This window comes from Gallinula chloropus (assembly GCF_964237585.1).
Source record: "Gallinula chloropus genome assembly, chromosome: 1".
NCBI classification, from domain to species: Eukaryota; Metazoa; Chordata; class Aves; order Gruiformes; family Rallidae; genus Gallinula; species Gallinula chloropus.
This window is the reverse complement of record NC_140085.1, coordinates 47,492,200-47,511,334: the sequence shown is the minus strand read 5'-3', so window position 1 is coordinate 47,511,334 and position 19,135 is coordinate 47,492,200. Positions and strand designations below refer to the sequence as shown.

At 36.8% G+C, this 19,135-nt stretch overlaps 1 protein-coding gene across 1 annotated transcript in view; it reads right to left on the bottom strand.

Moving 5' to 3' along the window:
• Positions 1 to 19,135, bottom strand: part of BRD1 (bromodomain containing 1) — a 60,230-nt gene that overhangs the window by 24,944 nt on the left and 16,151 nt on the right. Inside the window, exons 3-8 of the mRNA XM_084276375.1 lie at positions 16,215 to 16,371; positions 10,169 to 10,300; positions 8,126 to 8,254; positions 7,064 to 7,376; positions 6,081 to 6,341; positions 2,425 to 2,913 (exon numbers count right to left, since the gene is read on the bottom strand). Coding sequence (XP_084132501.1) covers positions 2,425 to 2,913; positions 6,081 to 6,341; positions 7,064 to 7,376; positions 8,126 to 8,254; positions 10,169 to 10,300; positions 16,215 to 16,371 — 1,481 coding nt within the window. The remainder of the gene's footprint in view (positions 1 to 2,424; positions 2,914 to 6,080; positions 6,342 to 7,063; positions 7,377 to 8,125; positions 8,255 to 10,168; positions 10,301 to 16,214; positions 16,372 to 19,135) is intronic.

Sequence of the window (19,135 nt, the reverse complement as noted above, 5' to 3'; positions counted from 1 at the left end):
AAAACTGCTATGATAAATACTCTTCAAATACAGTGATTGTTCAGGAAGTCACTAACTCACAAAAACACAGTAGAAGCCTGAAGGCATGCCTTCTCTATCATGGTATGGTTTTGCAGAGAAAAAGCTCATGTCTGCTGAATTCCTTTGAATAAAACCCAGCATCTTAGAAAACATCTGAGCTTTGTGCAGGCTTCCTGCTGAACAGTAGCTCAAAATAGCTTCCAATTCCTTAAATTAGCGTGGAGCCACAAATTTGAATATAACATGACAAAATCTCTAATGTGAAAGCAGAATATTTAGTTGCAAGTAGAAAACGAATCACAGGATTTGATAAACTGACAAACCTGTGTGAAATGTGTATATTTATAAAACCCCATGTACTATTAAAGAATAACTTGGACACCTTAAGGTGAATTTAATGGATAAACTGTTTCAATTCACATGCACGATTTCTTCCTGAACAAATAAAATCTTTAAATATAAATTCCCTCTAAGGATTAGTTCTACATAAGTTAATTCTGTACATTATCTTTGTTACTTTCAGGAACTGGCTACACAATTTTTTTATGTTTAAAAATCAGCCTTTTCGATTTTATTCCTATTTCTAGCATACATGTTATATTAAAAAAATCCACTACTCCAACCCCTACTAATTCTGAAATGGGAAGAGTACTAAAATTAGAAGAAACCCTCCATAATTCCTTGATCTGTGGTGGGTTTGTTTGGGTTTTTTTTTGTTTTTAGATAATTAAAGCACATATGCCCCACATACACCTGAACTCTACAGAAAGAAAACAAACCAACCAACAGGTTTTAGAAGTATTCAGAAATCTTCTTACATCCATATGCCTATATAATAAAAACATTTTCCCCCAAAGAAACAATTCACAATGCCTAAGATAAAACATTTGAAGGTATTAGTACTAATTCCTAGTGTGATCAGGCACAAAATGATTCACTGCACAGGGTATAGAAGACAATTTGTATAAAGGTACGTAATGAAATTACTTACATTAAAGACTGTTAAATTTGAGTATTTGGAAACCAAAGCTTTTTATGTCATTAATGAAGATTAACTGATTTCTCACATCACCACATGATTCCTACTTCAAAATGAGTCAAAGCACAATATCAAATCTATATGGTCTTTCTAAGGTATATGAAAAGGAATGGAAACTGGGGCTTTCCATGAAGGCAAAAGAAAATCCAAAACCATAAAGACAGCCCATACAAAATCTTACTTATTTTCTCATGCTGGCATTACAGTAATTTTCATCCTCATTTGACCGTTAGAAAACCAGTAACACCACTGTCCAAAAAAAACCCCCACAAAAAACAAACAAGAGAACCCCAACAAACAACCCCACCCCAATCAACTAATCTCGACTCTCCCCCACCCCCCCCAAACCACACAAAACCCCCACAAAACATACAAACAGCTTCTGGAACACATCTTCACAACAAACCTTCAAAGTAAATTCCTCTCTCTCTTTCATTCAAAGACACAAACCCCCCCATGTGCTTTTTTCATACCTGCATATGAGTTATCAATGTGAGAACAAAACAGAGACTTTATTTCAAGTCATATAAGTCATAGCAATAGCTATGGACAACGTTCAGGGAATATACTGAAGTACTTTCCTTATGCTGCTGTTCTTCCCCAGAGAGGGTCTCATTCGAGCTTCTCCAGTCAGTACAACTAAGCTTTGCTAAGAAAAGGTGTAATTAAGGTCTTGACTGTACTGCACCAATGTATCAAGATACCTGTTTTTTTCAAGCGTTCTTTATAGAAGTCTCATTAAGAGTGCAGTCTTACACTTAGATTCTTCAATACTGGTTAAAATTTTAAGTGCATAGACTAAAGAAAGGGAACACAGGAGATGCCATTACACTTCTGAGATTTTAACACTTCCATAAAATACATGAATATACAAAGCACCTCATACACAGCCATCAGTTTCATAATGTGAAAATATGCTTGGAGTAATGCTACAGCAAAATGAAGTCATACATGGAGGATCAATTTTCCATGTAAGAGTTCTAGTTTTGGCACCGTATATGAAGTTTCCATGTAATTAAACACGGAATTTAAAAAAAAAAAGCAAAAAAAAAAAGCAGCTGATTCACCTTTCCTATTGGTTGCAACAAAAGGAAATGGAAAACAGCTTTATTAAAAAAACCCGCCCAACCATACATGTAGATCTGAAGATTCCTTTGCTGAAGTGAAAACTCTAAAACTCAGTTCACTAATCTGTATAGGGCCAACACAAAAATGAATCAGTCATTTTCCTAATTGTAGGTCCTCAACTATGAGGAAAAACTGGTCAAGTTCTAAAATATGAAGATTAATGTATGTTAAAAAAACCATAACAAGTATGTTAACTTTTGAGATACATCCATTCAAATAATTTTTGTAACATTTACCTGTATCCAAGCGCTTTACAGGGGACTCATCATCAACCTCAGAATCTCCACATGCACTCCTTGATCTTTTCCTTGGGTGCAGAAGTGTCTCCAACCTTGGAAGGACTACAGACAAAAAGGTTTTGGTCCCTAGCTGTGGAGAAGTTGGCTGGGTTTCAGTGTTCTTTGCAGACTTTTGGGGGCTTATACTTTTCGATTTGCAGAAGAGAATGGATGTACGTCTGTTTACATCAGTTGATGACTCAGCTACAGCAGAAACAGTCGACTCATTGAGATTACTGTCAAGTAAGTGTTCTGGAGTGTGTCCATTTATTTCTTTCTGAATGGAAGTGCTATATAATTCATTATCAAATTTTACTCTTTTGTAAAGCTTACTCTGCTCTGGATTGAGTTCTACTGGTTTGAGTGTTGGTGGTTCTGAATTAGTCTCCAAGTTTGAAGGAAGAGGTAATGCATCTGATGGTTCAAGTTTAGGGGGAGATTTATCTCCTGAAAAAATTATAAATAGAGTGTGATTTTTGAAAACCTGCAGTTATAAATTCTATTATAAAACTCACTATAAATGTGCAGCCCACCAAATAAATTGTTGTTTGGAAACAAAGCATAACATTTTAAAAACAAACCTCGTCTAGCAACAATCTGTCCTAGTTAGTAATTCCTACTTTTATACTGTGAATGTAACAGGGATAGAAAAGTAGGTGTTTATAGTTGGTGTTAACAATTTACACCTGGATAAATACTTTTTACTTGTCATGCAGTTATGTTAGTTTCATTAACTAAAAACTAAGATACCTATTTTTTTAAAATAGAAAGTTGGGGTAGTGGATGATTATTTGTTAAATGCAATTACACTGCCATTCAAGTAAAATTTTGATGGTATATATTCTTATCTATCTCACCTTATCAATATTCACCTTACCTGCCTAAGACAAATTTTATCAGATAAAATTTAAAAAAAAAAAGTATTTGTAATCTGATCTACTAGAGTAAGGTAAAATGTGTTGTAAAATTTACAGAAAGGCAACATTTTCAAAGCTGTTTCACAGTGGTGACTAGAAGTTTTATCTACCCTAAAAAAAATTTAAAAAGGAAAGAAAAAACCCAAGAAACCACCCCAGAATTCTTGCAGCTTGATTAGAAGCTAGTTTGCAAATATAAACCTGATAATTCAGACTCATAGGAGAAATCAGAAAAACCACCCTCTACCATTTTTTGTTTCCTTCTTTCCTTCCCTTTTTTTCCCTCTTTTGTAAACATGATTATCTCCCAGTTCTTTCCAGTAATTCCGTGCTGGGAAAAGACAATGGAGATACACCTTTGCTCATATAAAACTAGTTTTACGTTTTTAATCCCAAGTGATGGGAAAGAAAATAAATATTCCACTGTTGCAGCATTCCCAAATACAAGAAATATTCCCTAACCCATACGTAACACCCCAAAAAGATGTTAAAACCCTTCAATCTTCCAAAAGTGTCTTTGTAAATATAAATTATCAAGAAAAAAAAGAAGATTCTTATTCTAGAGTAACCGTATGAGACGAACATGGTATGTATGGTCATCTTTTTCTAAGACATCTAAAAACAAAGGTGTAAAAAAACCCCGAGGGTTTAGTAAATTAACTATTTTCTCTATGCTTTTTTGTTTCAGCAAATGCTTACTTGGAAATCTGTGAATTCTAAGCACAAAAAGCTCTCTGCCTTGCTGTTTCAGGTTTAATTAAGCAACAGCATAGTGCTTATTAAAACATATTGATAAAGCGTGGCTATGCTCACCTCCTTTGAAGGCATACAAGTAGTAGAATTGGTAAATAGTATTTCAAAAGGCATTTAGAATGATTTGACATATAGCCAGATAAGTGAATTTAAGTATCACCAATTAAAAAAGCCTGTAGTTTACAATGTAGAAGGTGACTGTTCTTTGTGAACAAATTCTGATTTTCTTACAATTAATTAGAAAATAGTCACAAAAATATTTAAGCACAGAAATGCACTTGAGAAAAATTCAGACACTGAAAAGCTGTATTTCATGGGGTTATTTTGGTACCAGATTTTTCACATAATTCGATCACATCCTTTAGAAATCCTGAACACAGGATTCTACTACTTCACTCATCTTTCCATATGGAAGTATGTTTTCTCTACTCCTCTAAATACCTATTTCAGAATCAAAATTTGAATTAATGAATAAAACTCTTCACTGGATCAAAATTGTAACAATGCCAATCAACCTTCAATCATGCTCTTCATTATCCTTTTTTTAAATGTATGAGAATAGCTACTACTAACTTCTGGACTATTTTTGCACAAACTGCTGCAGTGAAAGGCTGTGTTATAAAAATGTTAAGCTACAAGTAAAAAAATGTTAGTGTACCCATTATCTGCCAGAAACTGCATTCCTAAAGAACTCAATTCAGTTCCATCATCACTTGATGATTAACCCCCCCCCCTAAAAAAAACCATCAACAAAAAGCTACCAAAAACCCACCTCATAATTTTTTTAAAAAATCATTAAGCATTTTAAGAATACTTAATGGCCTCAGAACAAGGTAAGGATGCTGATCCATGTATATTTTTCCTGCTACTGTTGTTCAAATCTCAAGCGTTATCGCTGAAAAGCATTCTTTTAGTCACACTAAGAATTAAACACCCAAGCTGGTTGAATGGCAGTTAAGGACAGTCATTTTATTGACTTCACCTTCCAAAAATGGATAAAATCAAGCTACACCAGACCCAGACAGTTTTATGTATCACCATGCTTCCACTTTCCCTTGAGCTCTTTCCTCCTCCCATTCACTGCACTTATGCAAAACAAAATATGTCATCTAACTCACCTAAAGAAAAATTGGTTAGCTTTCTGGAGAAGAGCTGATTGTGAAACAGACTCAATAGAATATATATATATCTTTTTAAGAGACCAGATTTTAAAATAAGCTATAAAGACCTCCATAATTGATTTAAAAAGAAACAAACAAAAAAAATATGCAAATACAATATTCAACTGAAATATAAAGCTAGGTCTTTCTTGTATATTGGTCTCATTGAAATCAGTGGGAATTAGCCAAGGGTAGATGTGGTTCTGAGACCAATGTTTTGAGGAGGAAGAGAAGCACAAGGGTAAAGGCTGGTTAGATACAGCTGACTTTATTCTACAACATGAAGTTTGTTAAATCCTATCAATAGTTAGATTTAAAAAAACAAAAAAACCCCAGAAACCACCCCAGAAACACAAACTCCAAAACCACCCAAAACCACAAAAAAAACCCCCAATGAACCCCAAACCACTCCAAACCTCCCCTCCACCCTCCCCAGAGGAGAAGAAAACAAAATCGCTACAAAAGATGGTACAATGGCCAGAGCTTTCAGCACCAGTGACTGAGGCTCAAATAATCCTAATACATATTTTGACATTTAAGTGGATTTCTGAAAGTACAAAGATGTTTTCCACTTGGGCATTTCCAATTCCTTTTTATGAGATTCTTTGTACTTCAGTCTCTTAATGCTTAATTTTTTAAAAAGTATTTTTGTGATTAAGCAGCTATTTGTGCATTTAAAACTTAAATATACTTCTTCATTTATTAAACTCTCTAACCCACATGAGTAAAGCACCTGACTGAAGAGGTTCAAAACAGTACTGATCTAAAAAGTTAGAAATCTTACCTTCTTCTTCTCCATCTTGTTCTAATGCTGCACTTTCTTCTTCAAAGCTTCCAATACCTGATTCTATTTGAGGAGCTTGGTTGTGTTGTTGACTTAGTTTGTTGCGAATAATGCTGATTTCTTTCTTTAACAGCTTTGCTCTTTTGCTCCTTGACCCACTGGATTTCATTGCACAGGTGAGATCAAGTTTTTCTAGCAACTCTCTCAGCTGTTCTTCCAAGGACATATGGGCTCTGTTTGCAGGATTCAGTAACCTATCCACTGAAGTCAAAATATGTATCATTTAAAATGTGTTAGTGTTTCCCCAGAGTATTTCTCAGAATAACAACACCAACAGGAGGGGGAAAAAAAAATCATTTGCTAGAATTTAAGTGTCATCAAACAGCTACTCAGATTACAATTTTAGTACCTTCACCATTACCAGTGAAGAAATGTTGAAACAATTCCTGCTATATAATTACTGTTCTTCTTGATCAACATTTTACTCAAGAAAACTAAGTAGTAGAGCAAAGAATTAAAAGGTCAGAAGGAAAACATAATTAATCCTTCCAACTCTAACAGATTATTTCCTTCTTGTCAAAGAGAAGGGCAAGATTATGATTATAGAAAAAACATGTTATTTTTTCTCCTTCACTGCCAAAACCTCAGAGAACCAATGTGTATGTCAAAAGAATGTAATTCCTAATATTACTTTTTAAAGTGACTTTTTAAATTCAGTAGATTATTTAAGAATGTACTTCTGTTTATGTGTACTACTAGTCATTACCCATGACTTAAAAGCATATACAATCATGTGAGAGCAAGTGCTCAATTTAAAAGCCTAATGACAGATCTAGCAGAACAGAAACACTTGCGTCTTTCAAGTAATGGTTTTAACGATGTGTGATCTAGTCAGGAACTGAACAATCAAACATCTGTATAGAACGTACACACTGTGTGTAATAAAACCCAGAACTTTTAAAAATAATCCAAAAACATCTTACCATCTTCCCAAGAGAAAGGCTGGGGTGACTCAAGTTTAGGCCGTTCAGGTAAGTGCATTCCAGTTTCATTATTAAAACCGATTCCTTCAGCATCTCGCCTAGCTTGCCTGAGAACTACACCTCCTTGATCTCTTAACCGCACTGCAGCTCTATAGAATATTGTATCTTTTGCATTGTATTTCATACAGTTATCTATGATAAGATTGAAGTCTTCTTCAAACTCACTGAGGTTTTTATAGCCTTGAGCATCTAACCGTTTTCGCATGGTAGAGAAATCCATAGGATGTTTAATATGATCCAAATAGTCTGGAACCTTTGAATAAATATTTAAAACACAAATGGGTAAAGTTATCTCATTACAGACAAAGTAACATTAGTTATTAACTGATCCGCATTTTTTTCCAAACATGTTTTACAACACCTCAAATCAAGAACACCAAAACGCAGCTTGGAATTGTACATCTTGGTATTAGAAATGTTTGCACACCAACAGAAGCTTCCATATCACAATGTTCTGCATCTCAGGTAACAAGTTTGACCTCTACTAACAGGTGCTGAAACCACATATTTTTAGCACTTTATATTACATACATTATATAAATGTATTTATATTTATGCACACTAATAAATGTATATATATATATTTATATTTAAGTGTATATGCACATATATAAGCAATTTACACATGTATACACGTCCACGTGTTATTTACACAAGACCTATATACATGTTTGTGTGCATACACACGTGTACACTCTTATCTAGTTTACCAGTAAATGAAAAGAATTTCACCTACAATTAAGGACACACTATCCACAATTCAATTTTAAAGGCACCCTTTGAGTTTGCTTTATCATCCAAGTATTTCCCATAAATTGCTTTGGTATATGGGCATAAACATAAAGAGACTTTCATAGTGCTAAGTCATAGCTCATAACATAAATTATCAGAATAAAGACTAAAAGTAACATTTCTTGCAACTCTGCATGCAATGATTTGTCCTTGTACTGAAGTGCCACCCAGTCATATCTAAATATGAGATAACAACAGCTTAAAACATACCTCTTTAAGGTTCACTGGCTGAGCAAATATACGAGCAGAATCCTTTTCCTGCAGCTGATCCAGAACTGATCGTAGAAGTACAGTAAATGGAGTAAGCTGAAGTTCCATAGCAACCTGCTCAATCTTCACCTAAAGAAGTAAGAATTATCCAATTCAGCATTTTCCACCAAGATAGTTTTAAAGGGGTTTTGCGATAGCAGTGAAATACATTGTTTCATATCTGAAGTAAAGTGTATATATACATTTAACTCCAAGAAAATAACTTAAGAAACCAGAATCAACATCATCTTCAAATACTTCATCATCCTTCAAGACTTTTCATTATATTTTTACAATATTACAGCTACTTGATATTTTTATTTTCAGGCCATTTGAAAGGTTATCAACACTGAAACAGTCCTGTTATGGAAAAATTAAACTAACACCTCAATGGAGTGTGTGTATGCATAATAAACAAGTATACACACACACACACACAAATGTCAAGCCACTCTCCATGATATTTGAAAAGCCATGGCAGTCAGGTGAAGGCCCAATGACTGGAAGAAGGGAAAAAATTACATCCGTTTAAAAAAAAATGGTAGAAACGAGGACCCCAGAATAACCTGTCAGTCTCACCTCTGTCCCTGGGAAGATCATGGAACAGATCCTTCTAGAAGCTATGCTGAGGCACACAGAAGACAGGAAGGTGACTCTAGACAGCCAGCATGGCTTCACCAAGGGCAATGGAGTGACTACATCAGTGGACAAGGGAATGGCAATGAGTGTAATCTATCTGCATTTCTGCAAGGCCTTTGACACGGTCACCCACAAGATCCTTTTCTCTAAATTGAAGAAATATGGATTTGATGGGTGGACTGTCCGGTGGATAAGGAATTGGTTGGATGGTAGCACCCAGAGAGTAGTTGTCAATGCCTCGATGTCCAGATGGAAATCCGTGACAAGTTGTGTCCCTCAGGGGTCTGCACTAGGACTGGTGTTTAATATCTTCATCAAGGACACAGACTGTTGGTTGCAGATGACATCAAGCTGTGCGGTGCAGTCAACACACCAGAGGGACTGGATGCCATCCAGAGGGACCTGGATGAGCTAGAGAGGTGGGCCCATGCAAACCTCATGAAGTTCAATAAGGACAAGTTTAAGGTCCTGCAGGCGGGACAATCCTTGTTATCAATAGAGTCTGAGAGATGCTGTGATCGAGAGCAGCCCTGTGGAAAAAGACCTGGGGATATTGATGGATGAAAAGCTGGACATGAGCCAACCACTGTGCACTTGCAGCCCAGAAGGCCAACTGCATCCTGGGCTGCATCAAAAGAAGTGTGGCCAGCAGACTGAGAGGGGCAATTGTCTCCCTGCACTCTGCTCTGCTGAGACCCCACCTGGAGTACTGCACCCAGCTTTGGAGCCATCAACACGAGAAGGACATGGGCCTCTTGCAGCACATCCAGAGGAGGGCCACAAGGATGATCAGAGGGCTGGAGCACCTCTCCTATGAAGACAGGCTGAGGGGGCTGGGCTTGTTCAGCCTGGAGAGAAGGTGGCTCAGTGGAGACCTTATAGCAGCCTTCCAGTACCTGAAAGGGTCCTATAGGAAAGCTGGAGAAGGATTGTTTGTAAGGGCATGTAGTGATAGGAGATGGGGTGATGGCTTTAAACTAGAGCAGAGTACATTTACATTAGACTTCAGGAAGTAATACTTCACTATGAGGGTGGTGAGGCACTGGAACAGGTTGCCCAGAGAGGTGGTGGAGACCCCATCACTGGAGGCATTCAAAGTTTGATGAAGCTCTGAGCAATCTGATCTCGTTAAAGGTGTCCAGGCTTATTGCAGGGGGGTTGGACTAGGTGAACTTTAAAGGTCCCTTCCAACCCAACTCATTTTATGTTCCTGTAATGATTTTGTAGATTTTAAATCGTTTATATGAGTGCATGCACAAACAGTGCAGTGAAAAAACTGCAGTGTTGCAAAAACTGCATCTGAGAACACATAAACTTATCTCTTCTTCAGCAAATATTCACCAAGTTAAAAAGTACTCAAATTACCTGTTCTCTTTTTAATTTTTCACGCTTACGTATAAGCTCAATCAACAAACGAGCTCTTTCAAGATCATGGCGCAGCCTCTGCCAGTACTTCAGTTTTTCTTTTAAGGCTTGCATTTCTTCATCATCTTCTCTCTAAGGAAAGATTCAACAGTTTTTCATGATTTGAAAAACACTAACCTCTTTTTAAAAGCTAGTTGTGTGCAATCAAAGAATATATTCACGGTACAGAAGCAAACTCCTGTCTTACAGTTACAGCACTTAGCCATAAGCTTCATACTGCAACAAAAGAAAGCCTCTGGTCAGGGTATCTTCTATGTTTACTCAACAAAAATCTATAAACTGGAAAAAAATCCTATGGTGAACACTATTTGCACCAAGAAAAACAATAAAGCAAACAGCAACCTAGCAGAATAACAAGCTGCAAAATAAGATTTGGTATTTTCACGTGAAAATGCAAGCCAGGTGAATGATCAGCAGCAGCTTCTTCAGAAATCCAAGCCTGATAGGAACAAATTCCTGTGCTTAACAGAGTCCACCTCCCCCACACCCAGCAGAATTAGGACACACTTGTACAGAGCAAGATCATTACCACTTCTGAGGGCAGAAAGTGAAAAGCAGTTTGTTGAACAACATAGGAACTTCAAGTGGTACTGCAAATGGGTAAAGCAGTAACACAACCTTTCAGTGAATGGATGAAAGAATTTAATTCACACTTTTTTAGGGAGAAGTAGTGTTTGAACACTTGGCAATATTCAGTCTGATTTGTACATACAGAAAACAGAGCCCTTCTTTGTTTCTGAACAGAGCAGTCTGGTATAAGTACCAAGTGCACAAAAGAAACATTTGCTTCAGAGAATAACTGAACTTAAAATCAGTATTTTATGGAAATCTCAGAAAGATCCAAAGCTTGCAAGTAATTAGCATAATGCAATATACACTCAATTAAAAACACACAATAATTAATTAAAAACTAATACAAACAGTAAGTTCTGTAAGTTACAAAAAACGTAAGACAGAGGAATAAAAAAACCCTGGCGAAGTAGATGAATAACTAACATCACATTCAACGTGAAAACCTTAACAGAAGGATAATTTGGAAATATCTTAAGTCCTTTAAAGGAAGCTTATGCAATTTTTCAGACAGAAGAGTCTAAAAATAGGATTGCGAAACTTGGAAGTTTAAAAAAGTATGTAATACATACAGGATTCTATGCTCTGCATTGTATTTTATTGCTCTATACACTGTAAAATTAAAGGCAAGTACCATTGGAAGCCATTAATTTGGTTTAATCAAATATCTAACTTCAGTGAAGTTAAAAATCTGTAACTATCAATTATGTTTGTATTACAATACAGCAATCTGGAAACAACAGTTTGCTCCTCTTACCACTCTCTCCATATCACCCTCTTGTATGTGCTCCCTCTCCCCCCCCCCCCGCCAAACGATACACAAAAAGAGGACCCAAAAATTTTAGCTAGAAACTTCTGGTTCCCTTTCCTAATGACTATTATTACTGACTGTACTAATTTCTTTTAAGGAGTTAAGTCTTGACTTCAACACATAATAATTAAAGTGTTATGGAGCAGAATACTACCAAATAAATTTTGACAGAATAAAGATTATCATGCAATTTTTCACTTCTTTAAAATTCTTAGACACTCACTGATTCATAAAGTCTACAATGTCACTAACCACTGGTCTCCTACGCCCCTTCATCTCCAAGTACATATGCCATGTGTGGAAAAGCAACCTAACTGTTAACTGACATAGCTATATGTTTTTTCCATAGTTTTACTGTTTTTCATGACCAAAATTAAGTTGTGGCTCTTGCTAAATGTGGAAGTTTTGGCCTCCCTTTGCTTGCAGCTTGCATTCAGAGTCCATTTTTCTGCCTTGTGTAATTGCATAGTTCATCAAACTGGGGAACTATCCCTGCAGACAGCAAAGTCAAAAAAAGCCATGCGAGTTTCAGGGTGGGTCATGAAATATAAATACAGCAAGAAAAAAAATAGTTACTTTGTTACATCAGGTGTTGGGATAGCTCATCAGAGATTTAAGTATTTGGCAAAATCTGAAGGTAAAGCAGCTCTTTTTTTTAAATTTCTTTAAGTTCAATCAGTTGTTCGACCAATTTTGTTCCATAAAATAGGCAAGTAAGTGTAAATCTGCAGATGTGACCCAAAATGTCAACACAACCTTGCTTGGTCTTTTTTTGTGCACACACATACTGTCTTTCTGAATGTTACTTATCTTGGGGATTAACAGAAAGTCTCCTGAATTTCTGACACTTCAAGGCAAAGTACTGTTGGAATGCATGGCTATAATAGCAGAGATAACCCCCCTTTACCCTACCCTATTTATTACCTGATATACAACATATACCTTTATTAGCTTACAAGATCCACACCAAATGAAAAGAGGGTGATGTGCTGGCTTCCAATACCTAAATAGCAAAAACTTGCATGAAGAGATCCTTTCAAAATACGTAAGTTTTCAAAAGCTTTTCTGTTGAGAAGAGTTTCTATTAACTTCCTGGTAAAGAAATCTTCTTCCAGATCTTTCTGTAACAAAACTAGAAAGTTTCTCCTGGTGACAACATAAGAAAAATTTAGGAGAAGAGTCTGGTATTTCCTGATGTACTCGTTCTTGCTGAACACTATTATCTATAAGAGCTAAAACTGACACGTTTATCAAGGGGAAAAAAGAAACATTTCTAAGTCTACACCCTGAACATGCAGCCTACATGCTGAAGTCGACGCACTGAGAACTGGTCTTCGGCTCCCTTTCCCACCATGAGTATGGTACCAGTCTCCATATGCTGGCAGGAATACTGTCAGTGTACCAACAGACCACTCTTTGTGCCAGATGTTGATGTGTGGGGACACCCTTACTCCCTATAGGGACTGTAACGTAATACGAGCCAAACAAAAATAGAACTAATGAAATCAGATCACAAGCGATACAAGTAGTTTTATTTGAAAAACCCGATGGCACTTGTATGTCAATCATTCAAATCCATTCAATGGTTGCAATGTGTGCTCTTAACCTTCAATGCAGGTATCACCTCAGTCACCAGCACCTTGTACTTTGTTTCTCCAAATGGAAGTTTTACACTAACCTCACTACAGCAGCAGCAAGCTACTACACTTAAATTTCATGCCTGGTTTTTATTTGAGGATTCTTCAAGTACAATAAAAAAATAAATTAATGGGGATATGAATGTATTAAGAGTATTTCCAATACCCTCCCTGAATTTCTAAGTGGAGAAGTGACAGTATAAACCATTCTTTCAGAGAGTTCCTTGTTTCTGCAGACAGATGGTGGGGCAGTATATAAGCCAAGACCATCTTGCACCATTTAGAACTGTTAGTTGATACAACATCACCTTCAAAAGCATATCACAGCTACACTCTGAAATACTTTCATTATGAAGCAATTCTAAACCATGAAGGCTTCCCACCCTGCCAAATTTGTTGTTGTGAACAAACGTTAGAGAGAGATCAAACCCCACCTTCAACTATGCATCTTGAAACCATCTTCAGGGTTTTGGTTCCTCATCATAACATCTCTTTTCAGTTTAAGTAATAAAACACATAATTTTTAAAAATATCCTCTGAATCTGACAATGAAAACATACTTAAGCTTCTTGACATTCTGACTTCTCACATAAAATAAGGTGAAAAAATGTTGCTAACTAGGACAAAATGAACAAAATAACCCGCGTCTCAAAAAGTCTGAGGCATTTCCACAAATATCTATGCTACAGCTGTTTATTAAACGCTTCATTATGGTCTGCCTTATACTTGGAATAATGAAGGTGACTAATGCATCAAATGCTTTGTGGTTATGACTACTTTACAAAGTATTATAAATAGATGTTGAAGATGCTGTACTATGAGCACTACCTATACATGTTTCATCCACAGAATCCCTCTGAACATCAGAAAACACTTCTTCATTTTCTTTTTCTAATGTGAGAGTGACCAAGCACTGGCAGAGGTTGCCCAGGGAGGCTGTAGAGTCTCCACCCTTGGAGATACACAAAAGCCATCCAGACATGGTCCTAGGCAACCTGCTTTAGGTGGTCCTGCCTAAGCAGTGGGATTGGACCAGATGACCTCCAGAGGTCCCTTCCAACCTCCACTGTTCCAGGAATGATTAGTTACTTTGTTTTCATTAAAAGCTAAGAAAAGAAGCACAGATCATACAGTCAGGAAACAATGTTGACCATAGTATTTTTATTACATCAATTTATTGCTTAATCAGCAAATAGCAACACAATTCAAACAAGTAGCAGTTCAACTTTAATGGTGTGTCCTGGTTTTGGCTAGGATAGAGTTAATTTGCTTTCTAGCAGCTGGTGGAATGTGTTTGTGAGTTAGGATGGGAGCAGTGCTGATAACACCCTCATGTTTTTAGTTGTTGCCAAGCAGTCAAGGACTTCTCAGTTGTTCATACTGCCCTGCTAACAGGAAGAGGGGGAGAAGCACCCAGGAACCTGAGAGGGGACACAGCCAGGACAGGTGACCCAAACTGGCCAAAGAGGGTATTCCATGCCAATTACATCATGCTCAGCATAAAGAGGGGCTGGTGTGGGGGTTGAAATGGCTCCAGGATACGTGGCTTTTGGAGACAGTCCAATTTTGGGGTGGCTCTGAGCTGTGTGCCCTGAGTTGTGTGGTTCAGTGAGAAACTGCATTGTGTATCACCAGTTTTGTTTATTTTGCTATAACATCCTGTTAGTGTTCTCTCTCTCTGCTGTTTCAGCAAACTGCCCTTACCACAATTCACAAGGTTTCTTTTGGGGGTTTTTTTGGGCTTTCTTTTCCCTCCCCTTTCCCCTCTCCCCAGTCATGTCCCTCCCAGTCATAGAGAGCAGCTGTGTCGTACTCTGCTCCCAGCTGGTGTAAAACCACAACAAGGGGGGGAAAAAAAGAGAAATTTAATATAAGTAAATTATTATAAGATGCATTCCTAAGTTCTACAGGCTATTTTGCAGGAACAATTACAACAGAAAACACACCTGGAGAATGTAAAGAACATGGCCAGCTACATTTTCAGTGCAATTAGAAAAAGTAGGAAAAGGTAACTGAGATGCCATGAGTTTCCACACCATGATGCATCAGAGCATTTCAAGACTTACATACACGGATCCATACACAGAATTCAGAAAAGGATTTTTTAGTTATTTTTGAAGCTATCCAGTGACTTGAAAACAAAACAACAAGAGACCTGCCAAAATCTCTAAAGTCAATGAAGAGCTGTTAAGGTTACAGAAACTGGAGTGTCTACATTAAAAAAAAATAACCACAAAAAACCCCCCAGGAAGCAGAAGAGTACCCCTTTCTGAATCTGACACATCCAGAATTACTGTTTTTCTGGTTTTCATCAACTCTGACTCATAAGCGTGTATGACTTTACCCAACCTAGATGCATTTTGGATAGGATGAGTGCTACTTGAACAAATTATCAGCATAAATTTAGTCTACAATCCCACGTCAAAAGTGAAACCTGAAGTCTCTCGTTTTCTGAAGGTCTTTGAACTTCATCAACTTGTTCTTTGTTCTATAATTACAGAACAAGGTGGGCAATAAAGATCTGCATTCAAAACCTGTAAATTAGCATGTCTAACCATTCCTTGGCAAAAAGTCCTGGTTTTCTGTTATGTGTCAAAGATGACACTTCCTTTGCATCTTTTCGATTAAATTAAAATAAAACATATCTTATCTTATGAACTCATAGTACACTGAGGAATACCCTAAATACTGCCTAATGAGCAATGGTACGACGATAATTTTTGGGACAGCATTTTTGTGAAACACTGAAGCAAAACGAAAGAATGCACACATTTTTATTTTCTTTTCATACCTCACAAATTAGATAATGTCAGGTCTCCAACACCTGATATCCAATATGAGGTGAAGAATTTACTCAGCACTCAATAAGAGAAAGTTTTTACTCTGTGCTGTGTTTCCTGGTTAATTTTTTACTTTACAAAATAGAGAAGTTCAGATTTATTTATAAGTAAAAAAGTGTGACACGTACCTGTTGCGTGTTTCGTTGTGACTGTAAACTGGACTGCAGCCTTCTCAGCAGAGGAACACCATTCCTAGACAGCCTCTTAAGCAGCCAGTAACTGTGCACCCGTTCAACAAACTGCTTCTTCCGCTGAATGGCCACCTGATTCATTATCTTATTTAATCTAAAATACGGAAAAACTGATATTGTATTTTTCATAACAAAGCATAAAACATACATTTGCCTATGGAAGTTAAACATCATATATACATGAAGGCATAACAACAGTGATCACCACATTACTAATTATTCTTAATTTCTTTCAGTGACATCCCTTTTTTATGTACAATTATTCCTGACCAGTAGATTACAAACCCAAATACATCTGCCTAACACTGTAGTTTCTACCAAACACATTACGGTAATTTATAAAGCTAAGGGCATCGGTTTTTAATTTATCATCATTTCAAGAGCAATGGCAGATTAGGACTGAGAAGAAAGCTTTATGTGCATTTTGGAATTCATACCTAATTGCAAATAACATCCAAAACAAACCTCTAAACCTCTATAAAAGTTTTCAGATCATTTGCTGGCATCTTCACCCAGAATTAGCAGTTTGTTTTAAAGATAATTTATCTTCAAGCTTTTTACATAAAAACATGCAAGAAAAAGCTTGTATTACTCATCTACTAATATTAAGTTTTCGGGAAATAAAGCAAACAAAAAATGTAAAACAGAAGAACACTTATGATTTTACCTCACATGTATGATGAAAAGATCCACACAGAAGAGGCACAAGTGGATGATACAGTTAAGCAAATTATCTTGATTAAATAGTATTTGTCCAACCTCATTCTTTTAACAGATGCAAGTACTGTTGACATGTTTACAAATACTCTAGGAAATTGTTATATGAAAATCACACACAACAATCTTGCCTCTTGCTTTTTTAAATAATGATATATTAAAATGTCTGAGTCTCACACATGACACTAACCCCTCAAAACTTACTTTCAAAACCAAGTTTATCTGAAACAGACCCTCAACTCTCTGTGACTACAGGATCTTGAAATCATGGCCAAAAAAAGAAAAAAATCTAAAAAAAGATGAATGTTGAAGAATGAAAGGTTGTGTCTTTGCACGATACTGCCAGGATTTGCCACTGGTGGCATCCCTTGCTGAACTACGTAAGATGCACCAAGGCACCTATCACTGGCATTTGCAGGGGGACTGTTGACCCATTTGGGGGCTGGGGTGATTTGGAGAGAGAGAAAGAGAAAAGTCTTTCTCTGAGCTGGATGTAAAACACAGACAGAAAGGATAGTATCAATGAACAGAAATCTGTTAATTCTTCACTCATAGAAAGATTCCTATACATAGCAATGGATAATAGTAGATTTATCAGAGATTCTCCACTGCAATTTAATACCAGAATAAGCATAATTAAGTAAGTGCCCGATCTGTAGAGCGCCAACAGAAGGCATTTAAATACAACTCACAAACATATACACTTATTAGTATTCTTCTGCTTTGTCCCTTTTATTGTTAGGCATAAAAACATTTTCTCAGGAAAGTGATGGAAGTAGTCAAATACCTAAACAAAATTTAAAGCTCCAAGTAAACTTTCTGTAAAAGAATTAAGATGACCCAGGAAACTGGAATGATATTTATCAGACAGATACACAAACTAGTCTACTCAGAGTTCACCAAAAGTTGTTTTTTCTGGGCTGTGTCGCAGGTAAGGTACAATAGGTCTGCTCAGTGTTATGGTAACTGTAGCTAGAGAGATTTTGGTCATCACAGAGTAAAGGCAGAGCAAATACAGAAATTTCTTCAACATCCAGTGCCATTGTGTCCTTTGGTTCTTCAGTGACATTTATTTTTAATGAATAACTGAGCCAGTTAGGCATTTTTTGAAAAAAAAAATAGCTTGACTTAAAGCTTAGAAAGCCTGCAGATGGACTTAGGACTATCTTGTAAATCTTTCACTGAAGGCAAGAGGCAGGCTCCACGAGACTTGCTCAATCCAGAACAAGCCTTGATGTGACCGTATTAAACTTCAAACACAACAGAATTACAATTAGTCATAGAATGCAATGACAATCAAATAATGACTTTCACATCTCTCTTGGAAGAAGCAAAACCTACTGAAGCAAGTAAAAAACCCAGAGCCAAATATATACCTATTTGGAAAGACCAGAGAATCGTAATTTAACATGAAGAAAGGTGCCTTGGCTTTATGCCCATCAGATGTGGCAAGACTAAGCAAACATCTTTAATTACATCTTCAAGTATATTTGCCCCTTCACATAACAAACCATTCTATTCATGGATAATTATAATAATAAAGTGCTAGCATAAGCATATGAAAGATGTTGACAGAAGATACTTCCAAAATACAAATAAACAGAAGGTAATTTGGAGTGCAGAAACAAGGGGTAGGAATCTATACCTCTCTGCCTTCCCTTGAAATAAAACCAAATACTGGCTGCTCGTATTTCTTTCAGACGCCCGAATTTGGTAGTGGCAACATACCATCAATCACCTATAATTTCTCAAAATAGAGGTCAGGAGCTCTTCACATGGCAAAGATCTACAGAGCTTCTACACCACAATCTTACCAGTATAATGAGGATGTTACATCTGTTGTTAAGACACTAAGAACCCACTAACTACAGTACTGTGATCATGTTTTTCGTTAGTCAGACACTTAAAGGTAAGCCTTTTACTGCCTCAAACTTTACGTTTTGACAGAAAAATAAACCATTTTGTGGAAGTAAGACATGAATCATCCGCTGCTGTAGAACCCTAGAACAGGAGGGGCACTGATTTTCAATCTCCCCCACCTTGAAAGTGCTACCGTACCATGAAAGAGGTTCTCGCTCGCAGAGGTACTTTCAGCTGCAGCGAGGCTGAACACAAGCTTGACATGAGGCACACTGGTGGTT